The sequence below is a fragment of the Rattus norvegicus genome, chromosome 4 (genome assembly GCF_036323735.1).
Source record: "Rattus norvegicus strain BN/NHsdMcwi chromosome 4, GRCr8, whole genome shotgun sequence".
Taxonomy (NCBI): domain Eukaryota; kingdom Metazoa; phylum Chordata; class Mammalia; order Rodentia; family Muridae; genus Rattus; species Rattus norvegicus.
This window is the reverse complement of record NC_086022.1, coordinates 139,235,186-139,247,495: the sequence shown is the minus strand read 5'-3', so window position 1 is coordinate 139,247,495 and position 12,310 is coordinate 139,235,186. Positions and strand designations below refer to the sequence as shown.

Below are 12,310 nucleotides of genomic sequence, written 5' to 3'. Positions count from 1 at the left end.
CACAAGGAAAATGTTCATACAAAACAAAGGTGACTGAGAGGCAAGTAACCAAGAAAGGAGCTACCTGGGACCTTTACCCAGCTCCAAACACTAAGGCACGTGGGTAAATTTTAATATTGCACAGCAGGTATTAAATGTGTGCAAAGTCACACACTGTCAAAGGATTCACATTTACAAAAGAATTGTGCTCCTAAATAGGACATCAATTAATGAATTATGGTAGCAGAACTCTTAAATAAAGGTTGAATTAAATATTTCACAATACAATATGTTACCCAACGTCAAAATACACATAGGTGATGGAAATATCCAAAACAAATTCCTCAGGATAACAAATTACCTTTTACGATGAGACTACCACTGCTTTTCCCATTGCCAAATTGATTTGTGGCTACGCAAGTATAAGATCCAGCATCTGATCTGGTAACATTGCATATCTTAAGGCTACCATCCTCCAAGAAAAAAACTCTGGAAAGAAAATATTCAATGAAAGGCTATTCGAATTGAACAAATAAGTATTTACAAATAATATTTAAATCATGCATATATGATAATATCCATTTTATTATCATGCTCTTAATTAGAAACCATCTTAAATCTACACATTAATTTAAAAAAGGCATAAGATTTTGTGTTGACACAGATTAATTATTCTATCATTTAAATGATTACTGTTTATAACAATGTATCTTAAAAATTAAATGACTGTCTTCGATGTTCTAACACTGGGTCAATGAATGAATAAGAAATGTAGATATTTGTTATACATTTGAAATGGTCAGCTCTCTTTTGAAAAATGAACTTGGATTTGGGAAAGTGGAGGCCAGACTTAGCATCTTTATTAGTGCACTCACAAACGACGTCTTAAATAGCCCCTTTAATGACTGAACAAATGTGAACCATGAGAATATTTACCTCTCCTAGAAAGTTGGATTAACCATCTATATGGCTCTGTGTGCAAGAGCTTCACTTATTGTATAGCACATTATTATAAAAATGTAGCAGAAGGAAATAAAAACATGGATTTTTCATGTAGCACTGGGAATTAAATATTCTTACAGTGTATCATACACAAAAGAGGAACAGCTAATGCAATCCAGTCTTTCACAGAATGGCCTGCATTACATTTTCCCTGACATAAAGAAATTGTCTTCCTTACCTCATCATGAATATTTTAATTAAAAAGACAAAAATGGGAGCAAATAAAACATTTTTCCAAATGTAAATTTTCCTTAGCAATTTTTCAAAAACATGGTTTTAAAACTACTAATTGGTATTCAGAATTCTACTAAAGAACATGGCAACAAACTAATATTAATGACTATAGTTAATGACAAAGGATGTTTGGCAAGCCTATTTGCATGCATGTTATAACTATTAAAAATAACAGAATGTTATTTGTAGAAGTGCAAGCAGATCATTGTTTCTAATATGTGTATAACACAAAATGGAGCTAATATAATTAATTACCCAATTTGAACCATAGTGAATATCAGCCAGTTATAATCTATGTGAAACCGGAGTCTGATGCTGGGTTAACTACTGAGGAAGAATTCCAAATTTCTGTCAGTGAGTGCAGAAGGATTTAGCATGTTTTAGGCCATGCAGTTTATGAGAGTACAGTATTCTTCCAGAGCAGATGTGCATTGTATTTGTGATTTATGAAGAATCTTGGTCAATAAATCCTGATTCATCTTAAGAATTATAATAGTACATTATTGACACAATTACAAAGTTATTCTATTTTACAAGATGCAGATGCAGGCCTTTTCTTGACTTAATTAGAACTCATGATAATAAGCAAGAATTTGCATTCTCTAATACTAGGAAAGAATATTAATTTTTCCAAGGCCTAAAATAATTTAATATTGGGCAACAAAGTATTTTATGTGAATAGAAGCATCATGCTACTTCTACTTTACAATAAGCAAATACTCCTTAAATACAACAACAAGAATAAAAATTTAAATGTTTCTAACCCTAGCAGAGCTACAGTGAATAACTGATATGTATAGATTAGGCAGCACTGTGAACTTATGAAATATTTACTTCATGATTTTGGCAATGCTTACAGAAAAACACAAAGATTGATATTTTACTCTCCTCGTTCTGGAATATTTGCACAGACATTTAACAGGAGGGTTGAATGCAACATATGAGTGAAAGATTTTAAAGTTTTCTACCTATACTGCATTTAGGCTTCCTTAGAAGGTAAAGAACAAAGTGCAGACACTATAGATATAAATTTAACTACCTGGAAAAACTCAGAAAGATCATTCTGGTATTAAAGATGAAATCTGAATGAATAGTCAGCAAGTAACTACAATTACAAAGGAGAAAATAAAAGAATAATAATGTGAATGGCGGGGTTGGGGATTTAGCTCAGTGGTAGAGCGCTTGCCTAGGAAGCGCAAGGCCCTGGGTTCGGTCCCCAGCTCTGAAAAAAAAAAAAGAAAAAAAATAATGTGAATGGCTATTTTTTGCAATTTCATACTTAATGATACATTAGAGATCACAGGAGTGGAAATGTGAACAACATGGAATTATGGGAAGGTTTACAACAACTCAAAATAATTTTAAATAAGTAACAAAGAGTGGAGTAATGTTAAAACTGATTATTATTCTTTGATTATTATTCCAGTGTTTGATGGAGGTTTATGTTTGAAGCACATTGTTTGGCATTACACTACTGATTCAAGAAATAAAGACTGTTGAATACTGAGTGTGTTATTTTTCATAATAATAATTGTTGGTCAAATCTAAAGAAAACATAAGCTATTAAGTGTAAACGAGTCAGCATAGCATCTCCAAGAATTACGTAAAAGTAATACTCATTGAATTTCAACACAAGTCAAGTTCAGAGCTCACAGTTGATGTCAACTCTACCCTTAACAGTCTGGAATATATGTGGAGAAAATACATGAGAAAGAAAAGTGACCAGTGAACTACATGTAGTCAAAATCTTCATCATATTATTTCTTTTGAACATGGAACACTTAACTTTTACTAAATATTCATTCAGTTTCAGTTTCTAAAATATAGTTTACAAAAGATGCAATTACTAACAGCAGCATTAACCAGATTCATATTTACACACATGCATAATCTTATTTGGATAGAATGAGATTTAACAGATTTTTCTTAATCTGACTTTCAGATACTCCCTCTGTTTTCTGAAATGTGACAGAAGATGTTGTATGTACATATATGTTCAATTTTCTAGTTTCTAAGCTTTCCTAAACCAGCCCCACCCACAGCTCTGATGCAGTTTCTCAGTAGAGATCTACCTTAGTGTTGGAATCAAAATCTCTCACTAAAACTACAATTTGCTGTGTCAACTCTGATGGCTTCCCTGTGGACTCCAAGGTCCTCTTGTCTCTTACTCTTGATGGAATTACAGTTACTAGTGCTATTTCCCAGGTTTTCACATGCGGTCTGGGTATAGAACTCAAACCAAGTCCTTAGACATGTACAGCAAAAACTTTCCTGAGTGATCTTTATCTCCTCAGTCCCAGCTTTCCTCAAATTTTAGCATGATCTTAATATGACATCCCTCTGTTAGGAAAGAATTTTCAACATCACTAGAGTTAACTGTGATGGCCATACTGAGCTAAGGATTATTTTTCTTTTGTGCCATTGTGTTATTATCAATGTGGTAAAAAGTATGGCCTTGAGGGTCAAATGGACTATGACTTAATTTAAGCCCCTATATTTAATATTTAGATGACAAGAGATGGTTAATGCCTCAAATGTCCAGATTTTTTTAGTGTAGAAGAAGAACATTAATATTGCCTGTCTCAGTCATGCAGATTGAATGACATTAATACATTAGAAAATTTAACACTGTCTCTGACTCTGACTAGATTTCAGTGGGCTTTTAAGGTTAATGCAGTCACACTCATCTCTAAGTATGCAAACACTTTCTTAACTCCTTGAAGAACACAACCGAAAAGAGAACAAATATATCCCAATTCTATTTTAACAAAGCTATCAATACAGTATATCTGAAGCTTTTAAGTAAATATTTTTGATTGTCACCTAATGTTTGAACAGATTTCTAAGGGAAAATGTGGAAGTTAGATTCACAGATGCACTGAGCAACAATATATTCATGGCAATTAACATAGCAACCACCATAAAAATTTATCATTCTTTTATGATAAATAGATTCAAGTTTATCTCTCTAATTATTTTGAGATACATAATACATTACTGTTGATTTTATTCACCTTCGTTGTTATGTTAGAAAACAACAGGGTCTACCTGTTAAACAGCAATGCTATGCTCACTGAGTGCCCTCTGAACTTTCCCCTCCCTACACTCTTCTGCAGGTACAGGTTATTACTCCTCCACTCTAACTCTCTGTGATTGCACATTTTCATAATTCAATTACTAGAGAAATCATGCAGTATGTGCCCTTCGATAAGTAATACTTGAAAATGTGTGTGCAAGTGTGTGTGCACACATTTGTGTGTGTGTGTGTGTGTGTGTGTGTGTGTGTGTGTGTGTGTGTGTGTACGCTTTTCAAACATTAAGGCAGAAAATCCTATGGTGACCTGGGTGGACTTGGAAGAAAGGATACGGGAGTTGAAAGGAGTGCAATGCCAAGATGATGATTCCAGCAGTGATTTACACCCTGTCACTCTACTCTCTAACTTCATGATATTTTTGTTCGGCCATTTAAAATAGAGTTATTATAAAATTAGATTTATTACATGTTAGCTATTCCTCCCATTCTTATTCAGTCCAGTACTCACCTTATTACTTGGGCTTTTGCTTTGTGTCATGATTAAAACTACTGTACAGAGACATCATTTGGCTGTAGCTGGTGCTCACGCTCTTAAAAACTTTGTCTATCTGAATCCAGCAGTGTGCTTTCTGTCTAAACTCATCTGTAATTTCCTGTTCCTCAAATTTCTTTTGTTTTGGTGTCAATAAGTTTTGACACTTGATTCGTGTCTCTGCATTTGAGGAAAACACTCTTCCCCTTACAGCTTTATTCCCAAGTATAGATTTAATTGGGATACTCAAATCTTCACTTAATTAAGTAAAAATATTTAATACCATTTAAATCTAAGTGCTCTTTTATTTAAATCAGTTACACATTATGATGCTTATATGAAATGTTGAAAGACCACGTGACTTTAATGACTTTCACATATATAGATGTAGCACGGCCATCAGGCTGACAGAAAGGGGAACATCTAGTATTTTTTGTATCAAATTATTCACTTCATTTCATTTCATAATTGGTGCATAAGATAGGAATTAAGTACAGCAGAGCTTGCTTTACAGCCAAATGATACATGGTAGGTTTCACTGTGGTTTGTAGGAACTACATAACAAAGAGACATTATGAGGCTAATGCTAAAGTCAGATATTACCGAGTTGCTGAGCATCCAAAATTTCTACTTTCTGTCTTGAAGGAATAATATAAGCAGGCAAAGCAAAGAAAAACTGTAATGTCCATCAGCCTGATTCCCGACCCTTAGTCTTTGTCCCAATTGGTTATTGTAAATAACATAGTTTGAAGGCACAATAGCACATCAAATAAAGGACTAGGGATCTTTTATCTAAAACATGGACATCAAATTCTCAGAGCTGTGCAGTCTTTTTGTATTCTGTTTTCTTAAACTAAATATTGTATCTATGCATATGATAAACTATATAAACACTGAATAACACATTTCTTTTATTAAGTAAAATGTATTAACATGTAAGAAATGTACAATGCACTTACAGAGAGAAAAACAAACCTTTATAAATAGATTTTAACCTAAGGTGAAAATGAGATATATTCTTTTTTTGGTGATAGCCTATCAAAATGTAAGGACACAGAAGGTTGGCGATAGCTAAAATTTTTAAAATAAAAGAAATTAGGACATTGAGCAATTATAAATTCTTATTGCTGAAACTAGAGCAATATTGCTATTTTTATAGTGAGATTATTAACTAGAGTATCGCTTCTGGTCCTGTCTGAAGGTAATAGTGTAGACCATGAAATTTTAATTGACTGTCTAATTTTACTGATATCTGGAAAATGTAAAATAGATTGGAATGAAATGAGTTAGATGAGAGGCAGAAAACTCTGTATAAATTTTTACTCTTCACAAATCAGGCTCAGAGTAAAATATCCCCTGGAACCCATTTTACATCAAATATTGATATTGCATTTCAATGTTTTTTTCTACCTGATCATTACAGTTAAGGTATAGTGTAATATCTATGCTAAACACATTGCCAATTAATCACCTTCCTTTCAAGAATTCATCACTTACTATGCTATAAAAAGTCTGGCTTGCTGACTGACTGAAAAGTAAATAGTAAGGCACACACATGTGTAAATCAAATAAATATTTTCTTTTTCCAGTGCTCATGTCAGTAACTTTAAATGACGCTAACAACAGGAGAACAGAGTGATTATCAAGCACCTCTGGCCAGGCTTAAATTTCAGATGTAATTAATTAATTAATTAATTAATTAGAGCCCAGTTTATATTCTCATGGGATAATCCATGTACAAAAATGTGAATAAAATTTAAAGTCAGATCTAGTTAAATTGCAATGCTGTCTCAAAGATGCGATTGAATTGGGCCTAGGAAAACTGAAGGATGTAGGTCATTTCCTGCATGGCACAGTATACTCACTACCTTAACAAGTATTTACACAAAGAGATGCATGCTGGAAAATTAAGGAACATTTATGAATGAATATTTTGTTTATCTCTCTTTCATTGTTTTATAATTTGAGAAAAACTCCCTATATATGTACATAAACAGACACACACATACACAGACACACACACACAGACACACAAGCACAGACACACACAGAGGCACAGACACAGACACACACACACAGAGGCACAGACACACACATACATATACAGACATATAGACACACACACACAGAGGCAGAGACACAGACACACAACACACAGGCACAGACACAGACACACATACACACAGGTACAGACATAGACACACACACAGGCACAGACACAGACATACACGCACAAACACACACACAGAGGCAGAGACACACACATACATATACAGACACACACACATACACAGAAGCACACACACAGAGACACAGGCACAGACACAGACACACAACACACAGGAACAGACACAAACACACACACAGACACAGACACACAGGCACAGACACAGACACAAACACACAGGCACAGACAGAGGCACAGACACACACACACACACACACACACACACACACACACTTTTCTATAATATAGAGAGTCTTTTAGAAAGTCCCATAAGGAAAGTTTGTGTTTATAATTTATAAAAAGTATTTTATCTTTTATTTTTAAAGAGGCAGATGAAAATCTATTTTTCTTCTCAGAATAGCCAGATGAAATCTCCTCCCTCATTTGCCAAAATATTGTTCTCCACTCTGCTTACCTAAACCTATTCATCCTTTAATTCCCAATGTTTCAGCAGTATTTTCTTCTCTCGTGTTTTCTAAACTCCTCTGTCTGTTACGGGTCTATATAATATGAACTCAGGAGCAAAAGCAAGACCAAGCAGATGAGTTCCATTTCCTTTCCTTTGTATACAGAATTCAGCTATTTTACCTCAGCCAACTATCAAAAGACAACTGGTCAGGGTAAGTTTAAATCACTTTATTAATGGTTTTTAATATTCATCAATGTTGCTGGTTTTAAGCAAATGACATACAGAGAGAGATTAAAAACATAATCAAGAATCCACACTGGTGGGATAATTTTGGCCTAGGAATTCAACTCCAAATCAAAAATATTTTTAAAAAGCAGTATTGATATTGAATATATAATGTAAGTCATCTACATTTTCATAACTTCTTAAGCCTTGGCATTGTACTAGGAGGGATAGTTGTAGTAGAGGTGATTTGATAAATACAGAAAGATGAACCAGGCACATACAAATGAGTATCTGCATAAATTGTATGTTTGGTATGTTTGTGTAGTATGTGTGCATGATGTGTATTTGTGTGTGCTCTATAGTGTGTGTAATATTTGTGCATAGTATTTACTTCATACTACACAGTTTGTATAGTATGTATTGTCTGTATGTATATATGGCATCTATGTATGAAAGCAAAGTATGTTTATGATATGTGTATTTATGTAGTGTGTATATGCATGTGTGTGTTTGTGTGTGTGGGATTGTGTGTCATGAAAGTAATAATTAAAAGCACATAGTAGCTCCATTTCTAAATTTAAATGAATGTTATACAGTGAAAAATTATCAGATATTTCAAAACTATGTATTTTCTATCTACAGTAATCTTTATCATTAAAGGCCAAGAATATTTATTTATTGATATAATTAATATACTAATATACTATATATATTACATACTAATATATATACAATAATATACTAATATATATACTAATATACTAATATATATACTAATAATATACAATATACTAATGAAGTTGGAAAATACTTTTAATGTTCCAAGGTGGAGCGATATCCAGGAAGGAAGGGGGCTGGAAGCAGAAGCACTGTGTGTGGGTTGATTGGGAGGGGAGCAGCATTTGGTATGTAAATAAATAAATAAATAAATATTAGCAATAGTCATCCATAACATGCCTATTTAAACAATGGGCCAGTATCTTACTTGGGTGCTTACACTATTTATGTATGTGAGGATGTCTTTGAACTGATAATCATTCCATCTCTATTTTGCCTCCTAATTACATAATTACCTATCTGTCATTAGCCGTGGTTTATTTCAGGATGCGGATCAATCCTAGACCTTGATGTAAACAAGTACTCTACAAACAGAGCTAGCCCTCAACATGCTGAATAATTTGTATGTTTATAGATGGTAGCAGAAAATGTGAGACAAAAGAATTTACTCAGTCTGTATTGTATGCTGTTTATATACGACACAATACATTACAAAATATTTCTAAAATATGTATTTAATTATTTTTAAGTTTGTGGGGTCCTGTGATTTGGGGCATATGTATAAGCCCATAACTCACACTGAAGTTAGAATTACTGTAATTAACCCACTGTGTGTACTAGGAATAGATTCTGGTCCTTTGAAAAAGTAATAAGCACTTATACCCCTAAACTATGTTTATGGCCTACAAATCTTTTAAATTACTATAGTATAAACCATAATTGGTGATGCCTTAATATTTAACTGGATTACCAAAAGTAGTGTGATACTATTTCTAGTCTTTTGTTGTTGTTTTGAGGTGTGTGTGTCTGTTCTAGCTACAGATAGAAGGCTTTGTCACAGACAGTACATAGAGTTATATTCAGCATGTATGAGTAAATGTACTGAATAATGAAGGAGATGGAGAAGTTGGGAAGGGAAACCAAAATAAAAAAAAATTATTAAAAGAGGTATTGTTAAGGGAAGGGATGAGAAATCTACCTTTGTTCAAGAAGCAGGTTTTTTTTTTCCTAGAGTTCATTGAAGAAAGAACAACAAACCAAAAACGACAACAAAAACATTCCAAGGCTTCTTTAAGTTATGGGGCAGAGCATGATCCTAGGGGCCCAGGCATACTATGTTAAGAATATACCAAAGCTCCCTACTTATTCAATATAGTTCTTGAAGTTCTAGCCAGAGCAATCAGACAACAAAAGGAGATCAAGGGGATACAGATCAGAAAAGAAGAGGTCAAAATATCACTATTTGCAGATGACATGATAGTATATTTAAGTGATCCCAAAAGTTCCACCAGAGAACTACTAAAGCTGATAAACAACTTCAGCAAAGTGGCTGGGTATAAAATTAACTCAAATAAATCAGTTGCCTTCCTCTATACAAAAGAGAAACAAGCCGAGAAAGAAATTAGGGAAACGACACCCTTCATAATAGGCCCAAATAATATAAAGTACCTCGGTGTGACTTTAACCAAGCAAGTAAAAGATCTGTACAATAAGAACTTCAAGACACTGAGGAAAGAAATTGAAGAAGACCTCAGAAGATGGAGAGATCTCCCATGCTCATGGATTGGCAGGATTAATATAGTAAAAATGGCTATTTTACCAAAAGCAATCTACAGATTCAATGCAATCCCCATCAAAATACCAAACCAATTCTTCAAAGAGTTAGACAGAACAATTTGCAAATTCATCTGGAATAACAAAAAACCCAGGATAGATAAAGCTATCCTCAACAATAAAAGGACTTCAGGGGTAATCACTATCCCTGAACTCAAGCAGTATTACAGAGCAATAGTGATAAAAACTGCATGGTACTGGTACAGAGACAGACAGATAGACCAATGGAATAGAATTGAAGACCCAGAAATGAACCCACGCACCTATGGTCACTTGATTTTTGACAAAGGAGCCAAAACCATCCAATGGAAAAAAGATAGCATTTTCAGCAAATGGTGCTGGTTCAACTGGAGGGCAACATGTAGAAGAATGCAGATCGATCCATCCTTATCACCCTGTACAAAGCTTAAGACCAAGTGGATCAAGGACCTCCACATCAAACCAGACACACTCAAACTAATAGAAGAAAAACTAGGGAAGCATCTGGAACACATGGGCACTGGAAAAAATTTCCTGAACAAAACACCAATGGCTTATGCTCTAAGATCAAGAATCGACAAATGGGATCTCATAAAACTGCAAAGCTTCTGTAAGGCAAAGGACACTGTGGTTAGGACAAAACGGCAACCAACAGATTGGGAAAAGATCTTTACCAATCCTACAACAGATAGAGGCCTTATATCCAAAATATACAAAGAACTCAAGAAGTTATACCGCAGGGAAACAAATAACCCTATTAAAAAATGGGGTTCAGAGCTAAACAAAGAATTGACAGCTGAGGAATTCCGAATGGCTGAGAAACACCTAAAGAAATGTTCAACATCTTTAGTCATAAGGGAAATGCAAATCAAAACAACCCTGAGATTTCACCTCACACCAGTGAGAATGGCTAAGATCAAAAACTCAGGTGACAGCAGATGCTGGCGAGGATGTGGAGAAAGAGGAACACTCCTCCATTGTTGGTGGGATTGCAGACTGGTAAAACCATTCTGGAAATCAGTCTGGAGGTTCCTCAGAAAATTGGACATTGAACTGCCTGAGGATCCAGCTATACCTCTCTTGGGCATATACCCAAAAGATGCCTCAACATATAAAAGAGACACGTGCTCCACTATGTTCATCGCAGCCTTATATATAATAGCCAGAAACTGGAAAGAACCCAGATGCCCTTCAACAGAGGAATGGATACAGAAAATGTGGTACATCTACACAATGGAATATTACTCAGCTATCAAAAACAATGACTTTATGAAATTCGTAGGCAAATGGTTGGAACTGGAAAGTATCATCCTGAGTGAGCTAACACAATCACAGAAAGACATACATGGTATGCACTCATTGATAAGTGGCTATTAGCCCAAATGCTTGAATTACCCTAGATCCCTAGAACAAACGAAACTCAAGACGGATGATCAAAATGTGAATGCTTCACTCCTTCTTTAAATGAGGAAAGAGAATACCCTTGGCAGGGAAGGGAGAGGCAAATTACAGCCACCCAATTAGACAAGATGGATGAAGCAAAGAAGTGCAGACTGACAGGAGCCGGATGTAGACCGCTCCTGAGAGACACAGCCAGAATACAGCAAATACAGAGGCGAATGCCAGCAGCAAACCACTGAACTGAGAATAGGTCCCCCGTTGAAGGAATCAGAGAAAGAACTGGAAGAGCTTGAAGGGGCTTGAGACCCCATATGTACAGCAATGCCAAGCAACCAGAGCTTCCAGGGACTAAGCCACTACCTAAAGACTATGCATGGACTGACCCTGGACTCTGACCCCATAGGTAGCAATGAATATCCTAGTAAGAGCACCAGTGGAAGGGGAAGCCCTGGGTCCTGCTAAGACTGAACCCCCAGTGAACTAGACTATGGGGGGGAGGGCGGCAATGGGGGGAGGGTTGGGAGGGGAACACCCATAAGGAAGGGGAGGGGGGAGGGGGATGTTTGCCCGGAAACCGGGAAAGGGAATAACACTCGAAATGTATATAAGAAATACTCAAGTTAATAAAAAAAAAGAATATACCAAAGCTATATCCATTTTCTCTATCTCTCCCTTTCCAATAATTTTTAACCAAAACGTTGAGACAGACTCTCACTTAATCCTTTGAACACATAGTGTAACTTAGGCTGGCTTTAAGTTTATTGTGCAGTTCAGGCTGACTGTGAATACAACTTTCTGTTTCCTCAGGCTCTTGAGCCAGAATTATAGGACTGTGTGACCAGGTTCATTTATTTTTTTGTAATCTCTCCCTCAACAGAGAAGAAAAATCATATTATG

At 35.2% G+C, this 12,310-nt stretch overlaps 1 protein-coding gene across 2 annotated transcripts in view; it reads right to left on the bottom strand.

Annotated features, from left to right (window-relative positions):
* The window catches only part of Cntn6 (contactin 6), a 396,250-nt gene that overhangs the window by 59,844 nt on the left and 324,096 nt on the right, over window positions 1-12,310 (bottom strand). For both annotated transcript variants that reach the window (XM_039107156.2, NM_013225.2), the window contains exon 12: window positions 341-468. In XM_039107156.2, the coding sequence (XP_038963084.1) occupies window positions 341-468 (128 nt within the window). The remainder of the gene's footprint in view (window positions 1-340; window positions 469-12,310) is intronic.